The following is a 20340-nucleotide window of genomic DNA, read 5'->3' on the forward strand; positions in this document are numbered from 1 at the left end:
GATGGCAACAGCCTGTGACATTTACCCACAGAGTTCCTCTGTCAAATGGCACATGCCACAGTTTGCATCATGACACCAATAGTAGCAGAGACGGAATGTACTCACATCACCCAAGCTCACGTCAAACACAGAATATATGTCAGAGAGGCTGTATCCCATGACTTCAAAGGATATGCATGTAGCTTCTGACGTAAATTGATGAAGGTTTGCAGAAAAGGAACTTGTTTCATCATCATTTTAATATAACCATTATTAACCAAAAGGACAGAGGAGGGACTACTGTACATGTAAAATGTAGAATGTTGAAAGCAAAGGATGTTATGCAAGTCATGGTATTTTAAAGCTGAGATTAACCCATTTAGTCCTGCGGGTCACTAAATTAAAAAGTTCTACCACTCTATTATCAGTAATTTTAGGTGCCTACAGATGTTGCATAAGACAGACAACTTTTAGAAGAGCTTTTGTACAGGTTGTTTAGGGTGGTACTTTTTAATTTACGCTGCAATTTTCTATTTAGTGACCACTGAGCAAAATGCCTTATCTCTATGGTACCATTCTAAGGTTTGGGTCAGTAAGATTAGTTGTTTTTTTTTTATTAACATTTTTATCGAGCAGGGAAACCTAAAATTGATCAGGCATTTGCAATGTTACAAAAGATTTATATTTCAAATAAATGCCACTCAAAAGAATGTATCGTGGTTTCATCAAAAATATTAAGCAGCACAACTGTTTTCAACATTGATAATGATAAAAAAAACATTTTCATTTAACATTTCGTCGAATCGTCGAATATGGTTTGCTTTTTATTTGATTGCATATAATAGTTGCTTTGAAAAGAATGTCCTTTAAGTGGAAAGATTCCAGTCTGTATACTTTGGATTGAGCATGAATACATGCTTGCATTTAAAGTTTCTCTCTATCCTCCTCTCTAAACTTCTAACCATGCTAGTGGTTGTGCTGCGACAGGGTAGCCTACAGAGGTTTTTCTGAAACTGGCCGGTAATAAAAGGGTCAGATAAAACAGCTCTGGCTGACTTTAGATTAAAAGAGAGCATTCTGTGCATTCCTATCTTGTGAGACAGTGTGGGCCCTCTCAGCCTGAGGGAAACCAAGAAACTCTTCTCAGCGCCACTGATCAAGCATATCCAAACGATCCAGCGGCTCAACTCTTGCACCGGGCCACCCTGCATTTCTCTCTACCCCACTCCAGCTAATGCACTCTAGCCCCCATTACCCAAACCCCTCCTTTTGATTTACCTCAATAGGTTTAAAACAATAGAGACACAATGTGATTCAGAATGAGCCTGGCTGATGGAGTTGGCTAGGAGCCTCTGTTTAAATTGTCTCTCAAAGGAAGCAAAGGATGAAAGGCCCCTTCAACACAAGACATTCATCCGCATTCTTTCAGGCCGCCCCCGGACACTTTTAAAGGGGCTAGTCCGCTAACTTGGCACAGCACAATGCCGTTTGCTAAAAATGCGCCTCCATGATGACCCATTATTCAGCTGGTAATAGATCAGTGAGTGATATCATTAGCTAGCTCCCAAAAGTCGATTGCATGAGTGACTAGTCAACTAATTCGACCTACATGTATAATTATGCCTTACTTAGAGGCAAATTTACATAAGATGATCTTATGTTTAAAAAAAAAGCTAGACAGATCGCAATGCAATGGAACAGAAGGCAGGAGTTATTTAAAAGCTATTTATAGAAACTATTTAACTATACAAAGTTTAACACGATTTAAGTTAAAGTTAAAATAAGTTGAAAATAAAGTTAAAATAAAAAAATTTAACTAAAACTGTCATCTGGTGCAAAAAGGTTTCAGTTATAAAATATTTTAATTATACATTACGGTTGGACTGAATGCACAGTCTATTTTTGTGTTTGCTGTGCTTGCACATTGCAGGCATACTGAACAAGCCTCCCTCTTCACCTCCAACCATGTTTTTCTTGGGACGAGCCATTCTTTGCTTCACAGTCAAACAGGCTGTAAACACTATTATTGTGAAGCCCAAGGGTTTTCCCCTAAAAAAAAATCTGTTTAAAAATGGCAACAATACTACCAGCTTTGGAGATTGGAGAAAGATATATGAAGGCCCAAGCAAACAGCAGAATAAACTGTATACAGTAAAGAAATAAAAACTCCACAACTGTTGCCAAAGTATGCAGAGCTTACAGGAATGCTGTATGGGGCCCTCTCTGAGCGGACAAAGAAAGCGCAGTCAGACTCCTTTTCCCCAGCGCTACCACATCCGCACATCATTAGTTGGAAAATTCCTGATATATGCTGTAATTTTTTTTTTTTGCTCTGGTACAGGCAAGGCTTTAATATCCAGATGCCACTGGATCCTGCAAGGTACCCCCAAATCAGTCCCCCCAAATTTTCCCGGTTGGCCTGCAGCCATTGGTCTGTCAACATATAATACTGACAGGGTCCGGGAGCAAGGGTTCAGCGCTCTCTGTGGACCGTTAGCAAAAGAGGTAACACAGAAAATACTAAATAAGACGCTCCCTCATACAGCGCCACTCTTTGTGTGTCCGTTGGTATTTAGAAGCCCCCTGCTTTCTCCGCTTGATTTTTCGCTCTTCCTTTCTCTTTTAGATATCTAAACATTCCCAGAGTGTGCCGCACGTGCTCTCCTATGTGCCATGTTTTCCTTTTTCCAGACATGCCGTTGCCTCTGAGTCTGTCCAAAGCAGAAGCACATTGTCTGGCAACAAACAAGCCAATGCGCTCATCTCAAACCAGAACCAGTCTAAAAAAATCTGGTTGGATTCAGCTGAACCTAAACAATTTTTCATAATTAAGATTTATGGTTTGGACAGAATGTCTTGCTAAGAAATGTAATGATTTGAAAAATTCAGCGTACCAACCCCCCTGTGCCTTTTAAAACTTGTTTCAACGGCAAACGCCCATAGCTTGTTTCAGCATGGCTACATTTTTGATAAATTTAAGTGTCATGGACAAATGGGAAAGGTTTTATACGAACAAAACTCTTTCGGCCAAGTGGAAGCACTAAAGCGCATGTGTCTGTGTATCTCCTTGAAAGTGTGACCTCTTTTGAAGTGTAAGGGTGGGACGGGGGTCCTGCCAAACAATGAATGTGATCTTGTTCCAAACTTGTATAACTTACTTTCACTTTTGGCTTCCATAGAAGAATTGTCATACAAGTTTGTAGTGACATGCAGATAAGAAAATGCTGCCAATTTTTATTTTTAGATTAAGCATCCTATAAGAAATATTTAATTTGAGGATCACTAGCTTTATGTTGCTATGACATGCAACAAATGTTCCAAACAAAGCTAAAGTTAAATCTACTCCATTTAAACTATTAAGCTTCTGTCAGACTTCCGCTAGCACGCTTAAACTCTTGGTTTGAAGGTGAAGATCTGATTGGATACTCTTGGTTTGCACTGGACACTAAAGCTGAGCCCAAAATGGAAATCCCATTAAGCATATTCATTGCGTAAAAGGGATTGAATCATTTCTGCTGTCAAACAATGAGTCATTTCCCCTCCCTGCACGTGTATTGAAACAACGACAGCCTCATTTAAGAATGCCTAGCTTTACTTTTGATCAGAGCAGGGACTTTAAAACACAGCAGGTTGTCTGTGTGTCTCTTCCTATTCATGCTCATTTCACAATGATTATCATCTGCAACAGCCTGCAACCAGGAGAGATTAGAAGAGGCGTGAGTCTCCGGCTGCAAATCTGACCAGACGTGCTTAATGAGAGGACAGATGGAGTGGGCCGTTAATTGCATTATCAGTTTGTTGGACTGTGGCCCTACTTGTCAAGCTGTTTGGACAGCCAAAAAAGCCTAGCTCATCTCATTCATCTTCAGTAGTTACTATGCAGGATTGTATGACCAGTCAAGTTGTATAAATTGATCAAAAAAAGTTTATATTTATATTTATATAAATACGTATATTTTTACACATTGCCATATGAACAAACAATCGGGAAATGATACTCGCGTTGCGTAAGCACACAAAACTTGCTTAATTTTGAGACAGACATCATCGAAATCAATGATAACAGTTCAGTGAGTCAGATGTTGAATCAGTAGCCACTCGAACAGATTCAGTGAGTTTATTCACTAAAACATTAATCTGAATACCTAAAAAAATTTCGCAACAGGCAGTCAGCCATTTTGAAATTCCTCTATGGTTTTTGTGCAGTTTTTGCCATTTTCAGGCCTCATACTTTAACATACTTCTCCTACAGTTACTCATACTAATCGCATCATCTTCAAATTTGGTGAGATTAATCATAAATCCTTGGCGATGCTAAATTGCAAAGATCTTGAGTTTTCGTTGATGGGCGTGTCCTGACAAAAAAGCCTGACAAAATTCTATATTTTGCCATGTGTTAACTAAGTATAAATTAGGCTTTATGAGTTTGAGTGTCTTTTTGAACAATTCAACTCATAAGAGTTATTTTTCATGAATCGCACCACACTGGTGGCATGAATAAAACATCCAGAATTATTCACAACTGTTTACCCTTTGAGGTTGTGAGTATTAGTAAACGATTCTTTAAAAAATTAAGTCAATTATTTGTGAATCAGACTGTGGTTGCACCTTATATTTTTGAACCAATAAAACAGCTCATAAAATATATTTGTTCTTTAAGTTTTAGAGTTATGAATCATTCTGTAAATTGAAGCCCCAAAACCATCAGATGTCAAATGACACAATCAGCTTCAGATTTGAACATATCTGTCAACCACATTTGTTCAGTGAAGCTCAATCAGCATTAAATTGTGGAATGGTTTGTGTTACAGAACAAGATTCTAGCAAGCTATGGTCACTAGGTGATACAAACATAAGGGATTCATTCTACCATGAGAGGGGAAGGAAGTGACAGGGCCCACAGGACACCCACAGCACTGAAGTTATGAAGTTTGTGGTATCCAGAAAAACCGTTGCAGGAAAAGAGGAATTCTTTTAATCTCACCACAATTTGAGTCACGACAGCCACTTGTTCAGCAAACCTACACAAACCAACCAAAGGACTTGAAGGATTCTCATGCACTTTTGGATCACTTCTGCAGATGGCATGTATTTAAGAAAGGCCTATAAATATGTTTTATAAGATGATAAAAGGAGTGGACAAGCCCATTCTCTTTGTTCAATGCAAAAATGTTTGGAGGTATTACATAAGGAGCATAGCACTAGATTAATGTATGCTTACTTATCACTTAAAAGATGTAAAAAAATTACAACAATCAGTCGGATAAATGATAGGAGGCATTTGCCTGCTGTTCCCTAAAGGCCGGGACGCACCAAGCCAACTTCAAAGAACTAGCGGAGACGAAAGCCGACGGTGTAGTCGCCTTGCATCGGCAACATCGGACCAAAAAGCTGCGCTGGAACACACTGCATAGACTACATCCGACACCAAACTAACACATGCATTCTGCGCTTTCCTTGAGAGGAACAAGCTGTTCATATTAGCGGCTATTAATAGTATATATTCGTCATTCAAAAGGAGAAACCAAAACTAAGATATACAAGATAAATGCAGATAAAACATTTGCATATTAGAATGATTGGGAAAAAAAAAATCACGTAACATTTAAACAGCCTTCTGTCTGTACTGCCTTCATTCACATGCTTGTTTTTATCACTTTTATGCTTTAATTCTCTGCACTGGCTTGTTCACTAAACTGAACATCCAATCAGAGCTCTCAGTCTTGCCGATGGCCCTGACGTGGTTTCAACATGTTTAATCGGGAAAACTGCAGCCGATGTGAGCCCGACAAGTGGAACACACCAAACAAACTTTCCGACCGTTGCTCGCTGTCACCCTGACTATGGCAAACGGCAGTCGGCTTGGTGTGTCCCGGGCTTAAATCCAGTTTAATGAGCAATGTGGTGCACATGATGTTTGCTTTAGCAGAATACCAATCGCTTTCATGGGACAATCCCAGCTGCCTCTATTTCTACAGTAACACCATTTGGTATAAAGGAAGAGGCCGCAATTGATTTCAACCCATACAGTACATTAGATTACAGTTTGCATGCATCATAGTGTCAAACACAGACTCTCACTGTACATGAATTAAGATACAAGCAATCAATAGGCTCACTGGACATGCCTGTACCTACAAAATTCCAAAAACATACCTACATATACAGTTTACTGCAGCTTCCAGTTGAAATGGACACTAGAGGTGGTAAAACAAATGCAACCTTTGTTCCTTCACAAAAATTATGATTACAGTGGCAGATTATCGATTCGTAAATTCTTATTTTGACTTGGCACAATACTATGTTATGACCTGAAAACACTATTACCACAGTGCATAGTTTGTAAATTAAACTGCTTTGCATCACATAGCCAGGTTTAAATGCATGGCTCTTCTGGCATAGTAAACGTGCTCTGTAGCTGACCTGGTGTAGTACTGTACTTGCAATGCAGAGCACTCTGGCATGAATCCCATAAAACATAAGTCAAAATAAAATTGCTAAAATGTCGTGGGTGCTTCAGCAAATATGTTTTTCTAAGGTTTTCTTTTGTTAACACTATCAGTTAAGTTTAAGGTAGGGTTTAGTGTAGGCCATCCATTGTTTTCATACACATTGTAGAATTAAACGTTTAGCTCTACTCACCGGACATTTAATTTTCACCCACTGTAATAAAACTATGCAGGATTGACATTCATCTGCTTCAGATAAAACTTAACGCCTTTAATGCCACACTCTGGACATTTCACTCCGACAAAGAGTCACGAAAACATTAAAGAAGAAACATTCATCCTCATCATTCATGATCCGGGGTTGGAAAAAGGCATCTAATTAATTCAAAAAGGAAAAAATAAAAGTTTGTTTTGTGTCTGTGCTTTAAGCTGTCAATCAGAGGTGGACAAAGGCCACCAAGAGAACCAGAGTCATTCTAATGATCAACAATGCTATAGACCCATGAGATTTGTAGGGTCAGGCTAATCTCCACCTCTCTGTGCACACGATGGGTGGTCCATTCAGCCCTTGGTCGCTTGGTTTTTCTCATCTACAAGGTGGGAGTAGAGTGAAAAGCCAGTAAAGCTGAGTTTTGTAGTCCGTATTAACATCTTTTACAACAATGATGAAAAGTATATAAGTAAATATGCTTACAGTAAAGGCTTAATCACATACACCAAAAATACCACCAAACACTGCACAGAAAAATCCCAAAGGGGATATTTCTTTATGCTTTATGCAAAACAGATATCATTTACTTTATACAAACTGTCTGTTTCCCCTCTTTGCGTTGAGAACGGTAGTCTGTTTTGAATCATCGAAATTCTGCAAGCATTCTGGTGGGCAGTTATGACTCAGCCAGCTGGTCCATTCAGCACTTCTTAAGTCTTTGAATGTTCAGTTTATGTCAGCATGGCAAACTACTAGCTAACATTGAGTGTTGTCATAGAATGAGGAGCCAAAATCCATAACAGCACGTCTGCTTTTGCATACACAATAACGACATTCCTGTAACTGTCAAGAGAGAGAGGAAATAGATTTTTTTAGCTGCTTGAAGGCCGGGTGATAGGGGGATTCCAGACACAGGAACATTAATAAGGAGAGCCAGAGAGTCCATGCTCACTGTAAGCAACCCCCTGCCTTATCTATCGCACTTTTTTTTTTTCAGTATGTGTGGGGTGGGGTAAAACGGAGGGGATATTTTCTAGTGGTAGATCCCCAGGTGAACTCACAGAGACTCACCCACCCAACGACTTAACAGCCAGCAGCCCCTTATTAAAGAACTGAAACAACATTTTTGCACAGCAGCCAAAACCACTGAAACCACACAACTGAAAAAAGCCACTGGCAGTCATTCAGATTCTGCAAACTGAATGAGATGTAAAAAAGTGGGTTAATGTAGCATGCTCTTGAACTCCTTTGTATATGTGATATGGACCATGGTAACAACTGTAATTAGATATGATAAATTCAGTATTTGCATCTTGACATCTTAACTAAATTTAAAAATGTGAAAAATCAGCCATGTTAAATATATGCACAAAAAAAGCTGCTGGCTTAACTTGCAATTTATCTAAGTAGAGAAAACACACACTGTCCATTTTAGTTTATGTGCTGTCTTTTGACATCCTCAAGAGAATTTGATATTAAAGGTTGGCATCCATTTGATGGAGGCAAAAGTCACGGTACAACCTGTGCAGGTTTCATTTTACACATTATGCGCTTGTTTTCAGGCACATGTCTAACAGGTAGTCTTTCAGTGCTACATCTGATTGGACATCACCCATATCGGTCTCAAGGAATCTATTTGTATGTATGATTGCATGTCACATTACTAAAGCTACTAAGACAACTTCAAAAACATGTACTGTACTTCAGGCTACAAAGATAAATGTTTGACGCGTGTCACCTGTGTGTGTGTGTGGCATTTTTATGACATAATATGATATTTATGAAAAAAACTGTGCTGCTTCAGACACTTGTGCAACCCCATTACTCACCACGGAAGTAAGAGCCATCTGAAAGCTGTAGATCCGAGCTAGACCAAAATCAGCCAGCTTGATTTGTCCTCCACTGGTGACTAGAATGTTTTGAGGCTTAAGATCTCGATGAACTACACGGTGAGAGTGGAGGAAATCCAGACCCTGCAGCAGCTGGTACATCATATCCTGCCAAAACAAAACCAGAAGACCGGAGTCATTCCAAATATCTTTTAATAACCTGAAGTGGATAAAAAAAAAACTGAAATGGACTAATATCAAGATACACACACACACACACACACACACACACACACACACACACGTTTGTTTTTGTGAAAAGTGGGTTCATCCCTTAGGCGTAATGGTTTTTATACTGTACAAACTGTATATTACATGGCCCTACACCAACCCTACACCTAACCCTAACCCTCACAGGAAACTTTGTGCATTTTTACTCATTCTGTATGATTTATAAGCGTTTTGAAAAAAATGGGTTATGTCCTCATAAGTCTCCCTCTCCCTGTAATACCTGTCTCATACCCATGTCATTATACAGAGTTGTGTCCTGATATGTCACAAAAACAAGAGCACAAACACACACACACACACACAGTATATAAACTCACTGGCCACTTTATTAGGTACACCTTGGACCCCCTTATGCCTTCAGAACTGCATAAATTCTTTGTGGCATAGATTCAACAAGGTGTTGGAAACATTCCTCAAGGATTTTGGTCCATATTGACATGATAGCATCATGCAGTTTCTGCAGATTTGTCTGCTGCACATCCAAGATGCAAATCTCCCATTCCACCACATCCCAAAGCTGCTCTACTGGATTGAGATCTGGTGACTGTGGAGGCCATTTGAGTAAAGTGAACTCATTGTCATGTTCAAGAAACCAGTCTGAGATGATTTGAGCTTTGTGACATGGTGCATTATCCTGCTGGAAGTAGCCATCAGAACACTGTAGCCATAAAGGAATGGACATGGTCAGCAACAATACTCCGGTCAGCTGTGGCATTTAAACAATGCTCAATTGGTACTAAGGGGCCCAAAGTGTGCCAAGAAAATATCCCCAGACTATTACACCACCAACACCAGTCTGAACCATTGAGACAAGTCAGGATGGTTCTATGCTTTCATGTTCTTTATGCCAAATTCTGACACTACCATCTGAATGTCGCAGCAGAAATCAAGGCTCATCAGACCAGGCAACATTTTTCCAATCTTCTATTGTCCAATTTTGGTGAACCTGTGCAAATTGTAGCCTCCGTTTCCTGTTCTTAGCTGACAGGAGCGACTCCCGGTGTGGTCTTCTGCTGCTGTAGCCCATCTGCTTCAGGGTTCGACGTGTTTTGCATTCAGAGATCCTAGATTGTAACGTGTGGTTATTTGAGTTACTGTTGCCTTTCTATCATCTCTAACCAGTCTGCCCATTCTCCTCTGACATCAACGAGGCATTTTCGTCCACACAACTGCCACTCACTGGATATTTTCTATTTTTCGGATCATTCGGACCAGAAATGGTTATACGTAAAAATCCCAGTAGATCAACAGTTTTTGAAATACTCAAACCAGCACGTCTGGCACCAACAAACATTCTATGTTCAAAGTCACTTAAATCCCATTTCTTTCTCATTCTGATGCTTGGTTTGAACTTCAGCAAATCATCTTCACCACATCTAGATTCCTAAAGGCATTGAGATGCTGCCACGTGATTAGCTGATTAGCAATTTGTTAAACCAAGCAATTGAACAGGTGTACCTAATAAAGTGGCAGGTGAGTGTGTGTGTGTGTGTGTGTGTGGTTGAGGGGAGGGAAACAGTGTGCATGTGCCTTTAAACCTAAATTATAGCAGATGTTGATAACCGACATGATGGCAGAGCAGGAAAGACATACAGCCATAAGCCTCATTCTCTGTAGGCCTTTGCTTCCCTGCAGCTGTCCCAGGATCACAGCTAATTGTGAATTGTATCGTTCTGCCTAAGGGCCAATATGAAATCAGACCATGATACTGAATTTCAAAACAAACAAGCAAAAGAAGAAAAACACACACAGCAACACGCACAAAAAGAAGGTGGGGAGAAAAGACAACAACCTAACTGTCATTTCCTTCGGTAGAAATTGACGATAATGGTTGTAGAAGGTTTAACTGGCAAACAGATAAGAAAATAAAAAACAAATAGGGCAATCTGTAAAGAGGGATAGAAAAAGTCTTCGGGCTGGGGGAGCATTTGCTCACAGTTGCTGCTTAACTTGTTCCAAAGCAGTGGTGTCAAGCGGTGGCAGCCTACCCCTGAGAAACTCGCTGCCAAGACCTCACAAGTGACATGGATCTGAGCCTGCAGCACTGTTCAATCCCCGACCAGCTGGTGAGTGATTAAAATCACTGGAACAATGGGGTGCACACTCAAGCAGAAAACAGCAAACGGCACGAGTCAGACCAGGCGAGGGGAAGGGGATGGAGGTCCTCACAATGTGTGCACTGGGGGCTTGCACTGGGAACGTGTGTGTGTTAGAGTCAGGCAGCCATTATAAACAGGGAGCTTTTCTGAATGCCCATCCAGCCATGACCTTGACCATGACCAGCTTCTCTGTTTTGGTCTAAAATGGCCCACGGTTGGCCCAATTTTTCCTTAAGACAAAGGTGAAAAGAAAGGGAAAGGTACACAACTGAGTCAGAAGCATAACCCGAGGATAAATACGCATATCATCTCCTTAAGAAGCATGTGTACCTTTTATGTACGTGTTATGTATCTAATTATCATGACAAACAGAGTCTGTGCTCATTTTCAGTGCTGTTTCTAGAGGAAAATCTGCAGATTGTGTTGTTTAATTGTGTAAATTGGTTGCTGAATATAATATTTTATATTATATGAGTAAGATTGTTTTAAATAAATTAAATTTATTCAGAAAGTGACAATAAAGACATTAAAAATTTATGTTTCAAATAAATGCTGTTGTTTTAAACTTTCTATTCATCAAACAAAATATTAAGCAGTGCCACTGTTTTCAACACTGAGAATAAGAAATGTTTCTTGAGCACAAAATTAGCATATTAGGATTATTTCTGAAGGATAATGTGATACTGGAGACTGGAGTAATGGCTGCTAAAATATCAGCTTGGCCTTCACTTCATCTTACCAACCCCACTCCTTTGATTGATAGAGCATAATTATCCCAAATTTTCAATTTATAAATACAAAATGTTACTTCATTTACAAATTATAGATACCTTTTGAATTCTAAAGAATGCGGTGGGTAAAGATACTCCTATTTATTAACATTAATTTAAGCGTTCAATTATGAGTGATCTGCTTAAATGATACTCTGGAAAGCACTTTAGTTTAGTGGAAAATCAACCTTGATATACCTGTCATACAATCTCACATTGTAATCTCAAAAGGAGTAACCTAACAGGAGGAATCTGAATGATTCTTTAAAGACAGTTCTTTGTTGTAACATGCTATTCACACAACAGAGGCACCGTAATTTACAATCAAAACATTAATGCCTCAAATTAAACCAACCTGAAATAACAAGGCTTCGCTGAGAGGCATTCAGACTCTAAACAAAGGAAAGATTTGATAGCACCTGTCCTAAGATAGCACCTGTCCTAAAGTACCTCTTCTTGGAAAAAGGGAGGAAAAAAAGCAGAGGAGAGAGTGGAAGAAAAAAAAGAAAACTCCCCAAAAACAGCAGTCAAAACAGAGCTTCCAGAAGGCACCCCCCTTTCTCATGCTAATACATGAGAGGCAGCCATATTGTTTATTGTACCCTGGCACAATGCAGGACATCTGCCAGTTAGCGTTAGTGTAATTCCTTCCCCATGCTTCATTAGGCTCTCCTTTATGGACCAGAGACAGGCCTCAGGAAGGCGCGGGCCGGAGAGCCTAGCCACTCTCCCCAATGCAAGGCCAGCCCCTTGATCTCCTTCCAGCTCATTTGATTCCCGGGGCCTCTCTCATCAATTAGCATGCGGTGGGTCTGAAATGCGGCAGAAGTGGGCAGTTTGGGGGCTGGAATGGGGTGGAGGCTGGGACCTCTGCAATCTGGTGTCCTTAGGAGGGTGGTGAATAAGGTTGCTGGGCATCTTTGGGAGGGTCTGCAACTGATGTCTGTTATCTGATGTCTGTGCGGCCTGACAGAATGAAGTCTCACTAATGCATATTCAAGAGCTCTTTGGTTAAAATATTCAGACTCTGAAAGACTGTGTATTGCATAAATTAAGCATAAGTGACTATTCATTTTATTATATATTTAATAAATATATATAATGTTTTTTTAATTATCTGTTCATTTGTGACTTGATCAATAAGACTTTTTTCATTTTCATTTATCTTTCATTTAATTAGAAGAAAAATATGATTATATTATATGAAATATTACCAAGATCTTATTTCACTATACGAGTAATTTTATTTCATGATACACAGGGATGGGCAGTATTTATCATACATGTATTTCAAATACGTATTTCAAATCCAAAATAGTATTTTGTAATTTGTATTTGATAGGGTTGATGAAAATGGCTTCGTATTTTGTATCAACACAGAGTTTTGTATTTTTATAGTTTTAAAATACTGTAAAATGTTTGTAAGACGTCTACATGATGACATCATAAAAATGCAGCCTCTGATTGGTGCCAGGTTATACCAGGGATCCAATTTATTTATACACTTCTTTCTTATCGGTTTATCTTCAGTCATAAGACAAGATGGGCAGTTTAACATAATATGTGCCGATTTGACTGTTGAAGCACAATGATTCCTAAAAGTATGGCAAGCCAAAAGAATCAGATATATGCTATAGGTAAATCGAATTTACATACAAAATGCTGTTTTTTACGGTATTTAAAACAGCATTAGCACCATCAAATATGCCATTCTGATAGCAGACGCCGTCAAAAAAACACATGTAAATGTTAAAAAAATGCCATATTTAACAGCATTTTAGTGTTTGTAAAAAGCACTACTTTTAATGTCGCTTGCCACAGGACGCTGTAAAAAAAACGCTGTTCTGATTGCACAAAAGCGCACGTTATTTACGCCGTTTTCCTTAGTATAATGAGCCACGCTCGCTGATTTCCAAAGCCAGTAAGTTTGAATTGCTCTCAACCAATCAATGATTAACAGAACCAGTTTTTGATCAGTTTAAAGAATCCTTTAAATTAGGTCTTTAAGGTCTAACAGACAATCAATCACTGGGGAAAATGCAAAGAAACCACATATTTATATCTAACAGAGATTCAAACCAAGACTGCGTTACGTTCAAAAGTCCCTCTTGATACACAATCCTTCCTTAATGATATACAAAATTTACAGAGGAAACCCCTAGGTGTCACTTTTTAAACTTTTCAAATGTTTCTTAGCTACTGTTTCTATTTTAATTTGGCACAAGTGACAAAGAGAGAGATCAATGTAAGATGTCCTAGGCGGAGAGGTAGCAAAATATGATGAATGGATTTGAAAGACTCCCATGTGGGAAAAGTCAAAATAGATTACGGCAGAGTAGATGATCTGGACAACAACAAAAAAAACAACACCATTTCCGCTGAAAGCTTTCTGGATTAACGTAAGTGGATAGTGATACAGGACACACACCAGGTTTATTTCTAGACTAATGAAAATGATATCTGGCCTGAATTACTGATTGCCCCTTAAGGAAGCCCTTTGCAGTCCACAAGTTCATTCTAGTGAAAGGCTGAGAGGGAGGCCACTAACATACACAAACTCTTGGCATGCACAGACACTTACAGACTCACATACACTGAAGCAACATTCCTCTGGCCAATCTTTAGTGAAAGCCAGAGCTGAATGAAAATAGAGGCACACAGGCACCCAGCCCTTTAATTTGAAGCCCATCCACCACATGCACTGCCCATCAAAAGGACAGGACTATGTGATCTGAGGGAGCACCCTCCTTCATCTGCTTTTTTGCTCAGGGTCTCAAAGTACAAATAAAAAATCCTTATTATAATATATATATATTTTTTAAATAAGAATACCTACTGAAAAATTATATGGACCATTGAAATGAAATTGTGCTTGAATTAAGCATCCATAAAACATGCTTACCTGTAACACAAGTTATTATTATAGGTTTTAAATTTCAAAAGGTTTTCAAAATTTCCCTCAGTTTGCGGTATCAGTTCATTCTTTTCAGTTACAGCTTAAGGTCAGTGTTAAATGTTATGCATAATCCTGTTTACTTCCATACCCTGACTTATTTAAGATAAAACTGGATATTCAACTAGTAAAATTAAAGAAAAGATCTTGTTTTATCCGTAACAGTCAACATATTGTGGTTGAAACATATTGTAATTCATGACATCAGCAAAAACGGAAAGTCGTTTTAGAGGCAGAGCAAATGATTTATTTTAATTAAAATACTATAAAACACAATAATTATAAACACAGTTATGAATCGTGCACAGTAAGACCAGGATTTACATTGAAAATGTGCATTAAACCGCAAAAAGGGTTTGTTTATAAAAGTTCTCAGCTGAAGGCATCACGTTACTGTTTCTTTGCCTGATTGTCAATACTGAGATTAATTTGCTGGTGTGATGGTACCTTTATGGTTTCAGGAGGCACTCCTGGATCAGGTGCTTTCTCCAAATATGTGGTTAAATCTTGGTCCACGTGCTCAAAGACCAAAGTAAGTTTGGTTTCCCGGTCATTCCTGGAAACTGTGCATACGTCAAACAACCTAAACAAGGGAAAGACATAATCAAGAATGCTTTCATTAAAAGCTGTCTGAGTGATCTCTGTTACTTATTTAGTATATTTAGTATTTGACAAGATCATAGAATACATATAAATAGATCATGCAAATTCTACACTATAATCTGCAATAAATTTAATGGAGCAGAAACCTTCTGAACAAGACAAGCTGACATTGTCCTCAAAATAACATTGTCTTGACCTGTCAGCATAGCATCATCTCAATGCAAGATGGCCAAAAACTTGAAACTCCTACTTGTTCTTCAAGGACACAGATGCATGCTCTATCACAAGATAAGATATTTGACAGAAGGGGAGGAGTTCTCTAATTGCCTGGTTTCGCTTGCAAAGATAATGAATTATCCAGGATTTTTAGTGAAAGACAAAGTCAAATATCTGTAATCTACAAAAAGAATCTTTCATGGTAATGTTACTCGATCCCATGACATCATAAACGGAACCTCCAGGAAACGCATCTGCTGGAATCCAGATTGTGCCTCCACAATGAAGCCTCTTAACCAGCAAAACATATGGCATGAATAATATTCTCATTATAAGCACTGAGAAGTTGCCTGCACTTTCACTGCGTTCCAAATACACGGCCCTATAGGATTCTCAGGCCCCTACATCTCTTAATACTGTTCAGTTTTTTCATTTAAAACTATTTTCTTCCATTCGCTTTCATGTCTTGCGCTCTACAAAAAAAAATTCTTTAGAGCCCACATATACTTAAACTATTGGGGTCCAAAAGTCTGCAACCCTAATGAAAAGATTTAAAAAGTTGGAAGGTAAAAAAAATAAAGCTTTTGATGTATAACGAATAAGAAATATTTCAGATTATGCACTATTTCTGGATCACTAATCGGGACACTGATCATGTTCTTCTATTGAAGCTCAAAATGCTATTCGGAACATTTCAAATCATGCTGGAGAACATGATCATCAGGTTTTTGACAAACCTGTAGAGGTCACACAGCTTGTTGTTATTAGAGCAAAAGATAAAACAAAAGGAAAAACAATATGAAAAAGATGAATTTGCTCCATGGATAAATTACAAACCAGCTAAATTTGTCTGGTCTAGCCAAAAGACTAAAGTATACATGTTCAGCAGCTTTTAGTGCACAACAGTCCATGGTAAGGTTAAAACCTTGAGCTAGGCCAGCCAATGACATGAGTTCAGTCATCAGTTTACTGAACCAGAACAAGAACTCCCCTGACAGAGTCATTGATGATCTAAATCAAGACTTTCCACCTACCCATTTTGACATTCATATGCCACCAAGCTAAAAATATCAACACACATTGCAAGATTAATACAAGATAACCTTGATGCCAGAGACAGATGATAAGTCATTAAAATACATCTGTTCACAGTTGAAAAAGGCAGCCGATTGCTCACAGATATATGTGCATCAATGGTTTCACATCTGCACATAAAGGTCAACAATGGATATCGTTTCAGTTGACCAGTAAAGGTGAATTGTCAGAGCAGTGCATGTGTCAATGGTACGAATAGCACTCTAATTATCAAAACAATCGAAGCCAAATAGCTGTTCCTTGAAGACATACGCATCTTAAATGCAAAGAGAGAAGACACTGTGGTTTGGTTCACTAGATAATGTTGCAGAGATGCTCTGCTTCTGAGGAAAGATGACTCATTTTATCATTATGGCTAGTCACTGACAGATATGAATACATCAGAGGAAAATGCTGATACCAATATAGCAAAACGGATGCAGTAAAAAGGCTCAAATTAAAATATATTATGTTTACATAATATTTTCACAAAATTCAGTGGCCAAGTTAGGATGATTATCATCTAATGCCAGTAATCTCAAATTAGCCAATATATAGGTCTATTACAAGTTTATTAGCAAGCTCCCCACACTTGAGCTGTTTCAGCAACTGAAAACTGAGTGGGCATAATGCTCTGCAAGAAAAGTAGCTGATGGGTGCGAATCCACCAAACTTATGCAGCCATCTTTAAATGGAAATAAGTGTTTCAGTTTTCTTTAAGTTCTTAGGGGATCTCCCTTGAACGAGGGTTGTTGAGTGCAAAATGACGTGACAGGAAATCATAGGCATGATATAGGCTATGTCTGAACCAATTTTTTGGGCAATTTTACCCAAACATCTTAGGAAGCCTACACAATATAGATCACTGAGTATTATGGATAAGATCACATGACATCTGACCCCCTATTTTGCATATTACCAGAACACCCCAGCTGACTAGAAGGACCAATAGTACTTAACATACTGCAACATAGCCTACCTAAAAGTTTTTTTTTAACAACTAGTAGGGACAGGATTTTGAGTATAATATCCTCTGATATCAAGAAAAGTATATGACAGCAGTCATATTTCATATTGTGGACCACAGAAAGATGCAGGAAATGAAACCTGTAATATGAGGAATAAAGTTATTTCCATTGAAGCACCAGGCTTTTCTTAACAGAAACATTTTTAATGTGCAATGTCTTCTTCCTCGCTCCTTTAATCATGTTTTAAAACATTATAATATCAAGGTTATCTACTTTCAAACAAACCTAAACCCTTGCAGAAAATACATACAACAAGAGAAATTATATCATCATTTATAATCAACCCAAAGCAGACTTGTTATTATGCACCCCTCATCAATAGCACCACCAATCCCCCCACTTTTTTTTTTTTTACCTGACCACATTGGGATGCTCAAAGGACTCCAGCTGCCTCAGCACCGCCACCTCGCGGATGGTTGACAGCGGCATTCCCTCTTCCTCGGTCTGCACCCGAACTCTTTTCAGCGCTACAAAGCGGCCCCCGTTCTTCAAATCCCGTGCTTTGTACACCTTTCCGTATGCACCTTCACCGATCTCAGCCACCGGCTCATATTGCTGGGTCAAGCTCTCTTTGTCCATTTTTTCTCACGGGTACTGCGTAATGGGTGGAATCCCGAAAAGTGACGAGCGCGCGGATATTTCACAAAGGCATTATTGGGAGAGCAGCGCTGGCACGTGCACTGCCTGTAGAGCGCGAGCACAAAAGGAGGCAGAGGTTAACACCAATGTGATCAAAGTTAAATCAAATCTTATCTAAGCACTGAAGATAACAGACATGTAGCTTAAACCATAAATACAACATACACAAAGCTAGCTTAGCCGCCTTAACCGCCAAATAAAAAAAAGTCCAGTTAATATATCAACGTTTGATGTTCAACATAATAAAGCATAGGCCTAGCCTATGTGTGAATGACAAATGATGTCCCAAGTGATATAAATGAGAAATCTTTTAAATATCTAGTTAAAGTGTCAAATTATTTGAATTACGCCTGTTTTCACGTTGGTTTCACAGCATACAAAGCATCTCGAGCTAATGACTCTAAACGTGAATAACCATCAACTATTTGCAGCTTGAACACACAACTTAATTATTTTTAAAGAACTGTTATTAATTTTTTGAGTTAGAAAATATTAAAAAGTTATTTAGGTTTCTTGATTTGACCTGAACATTATTATTATTAATTGTATTGGCTATAAAATAATGACCTTTACATCCAGTTATAAGGGTTTACACGGACCTCAATGTGATATTTCCTGTTTTTATAGATTTCTTGTCACATGACAACAAAATGGCTTAATACATGCTAGTTAAACCACACTGACAGACATTTATATATATATATATATATATATATATATATATATATATATATATATATAATTTTAAACAAATGAAATCTACAAAAAAACTACAACTATAAAAATAAATAAAATAGAAAATTGCCTTTAAATTCTAATTTTTTTTTTTTTACAATTTCAGCAGTTACACCACCCTGACATATTTCACTTTAAGCCACACAAATATAGACATGTATGTAGTAAGTACAAATTATTTTAAATAATAAATACACATAAATTGTATATATAATGTAAATAATCATAATAGTGTTTACTTCAGAAGTTGAACAAATATTAATCACAGAAAATGGCTATTCAAATAATTCTGTATGAATTGGGTATTTAATTTTTGTCCTAAGAACTTCACGTCACTGATCCATAAATAGGCTACTTTTTAACCTTTGAGTCAACACATGTATCCCTAACGTACAGTAAACGACTGGAATAGACTCAAGCTTGTAATCTAACTCGTGCGCATATTGTCAATAAAAATAAACGGACTGAGATTTCTAAATGACAAAATTTTCCCTGCTCTTCTTTGTGCCACACGAGCCTTGAGCACGTGGTTGTCTACTGATTGCATTGTTTAGCTGTGCATATCAATAAACGCTGGACCTAAAGCGCATGCATTAGCTTCGACACTCAAACATGAACGCGTTTCTCTAATAATCCATCTAGAGTGCACGCAAAGCCCCATGAATTCAAACACCCGTACTGAAAGTAGAAGTAACGCAAGTGAATGAGTCTGCTCAGTATAGTTACCCCGTTTGTTATATTCCGCCCGGAGAGTCTCGCGTCATTCATAAACTTCAGTAAGTTCCCACCGTCTCCACACGCATCACAGCTCGTGCAGTGTCCTCGCAAAGGGCCACACAGGTAGTCCGATGGTGCACGCGCTAAGCCCCATCTCCCAGCAGTGCCACACTGCAACAGCAAATCAAGTGAAAGATCGTCTGATCAGTCCCTCAAGAGAGCGGAGTGGACAACAAAAAGTGACTGATTTTCATCGATCTGCTATGGCCGTCCTTCCCCCTTTATGTTTTCCCATCGATGCAGGAATATGCAGCGTGTGTGTGTGTGCTCGGTCTCCTCCTCGCTTTCCCACGCTGGCTGAATGTGCCTTGACCCCCTTCAGAGCAGTTTGACACAGAGCAGGAGTGTTTCCGCATTCCTCACCGACTACAAAGCCTAACCGCCTCCTCTTGCTTTCTCCCTGCCTGCTCGCTCCTTCACCATTCATACTGCTTTTTTGGGTTTTTGTCTCGGTGTCAAAACGGGATCACCGCGGGGGAAAGAGCTGGGACGTGGAAAGGTTATTGGAACATCAGCCCATCTAATGGAAACTTTGTGGATCTGAAAATCCAGCCTAGTGAAGCAACAAATTGCCTCTTCTAAATGAATGCATATGTTTTTATTTACCTGATCAACAACTGCACTAATGGACTTGCAGGGATCTTGTACCGTTGATATTCTTTAATATGTTAAATCATGTTACTAAAA

At 38.7% G+C, this 20340-nt stretch overlaps 1 protein-coding gene across 1 annotated transcript in view; it reads right to left on the reverse strand.

Moving 5' to 3' along the window:
• Window positions 1-20027, reverse strand: part of LOC132104282 (cyclin-dependent kinase 6-like) — a 32222-nt gene extending 12195 nt beyond the window's left edge. The window contains exons 1-4 of the mRNA XM_059509640.1: window positions 19603-20027; window positions 17858-18186; window positions 15029-15164; window positions 8469-8636 (exon numbers count right to left, since the gene is read on the reverse strand). Coding sequence (XP_059365623.1) covers window positions 8469-8636; window positions 15029-15164; window positions 17858-18081 — 528 coding nt within the window. The 5' untranslated portion in view covers window positions 18082-18186; window positions 19603-20027. The remainder of the gene's footprint in view (window positions 1-8468; window positions 8637-15028; window positions 15165-17857; window positions 18187-19602) is intronic.
• Between the last annotated feature and the right edge of the window lie 313 nt (window positions 20028-20340).

Source organism: Carassius carassius, chromosome 25 (genome assembly GCF_963082965.1).
Source record: "Carassius carassius chromosome 25, fCarCar2.1, whole genome shotgun sequence".
Classification (NCBI taxonomy): Eukaryota; Metazoa; Chordata; class Actinopteri; order Cypriniformes; family Cyprinidae; genus Carassius; species Carassius carassius.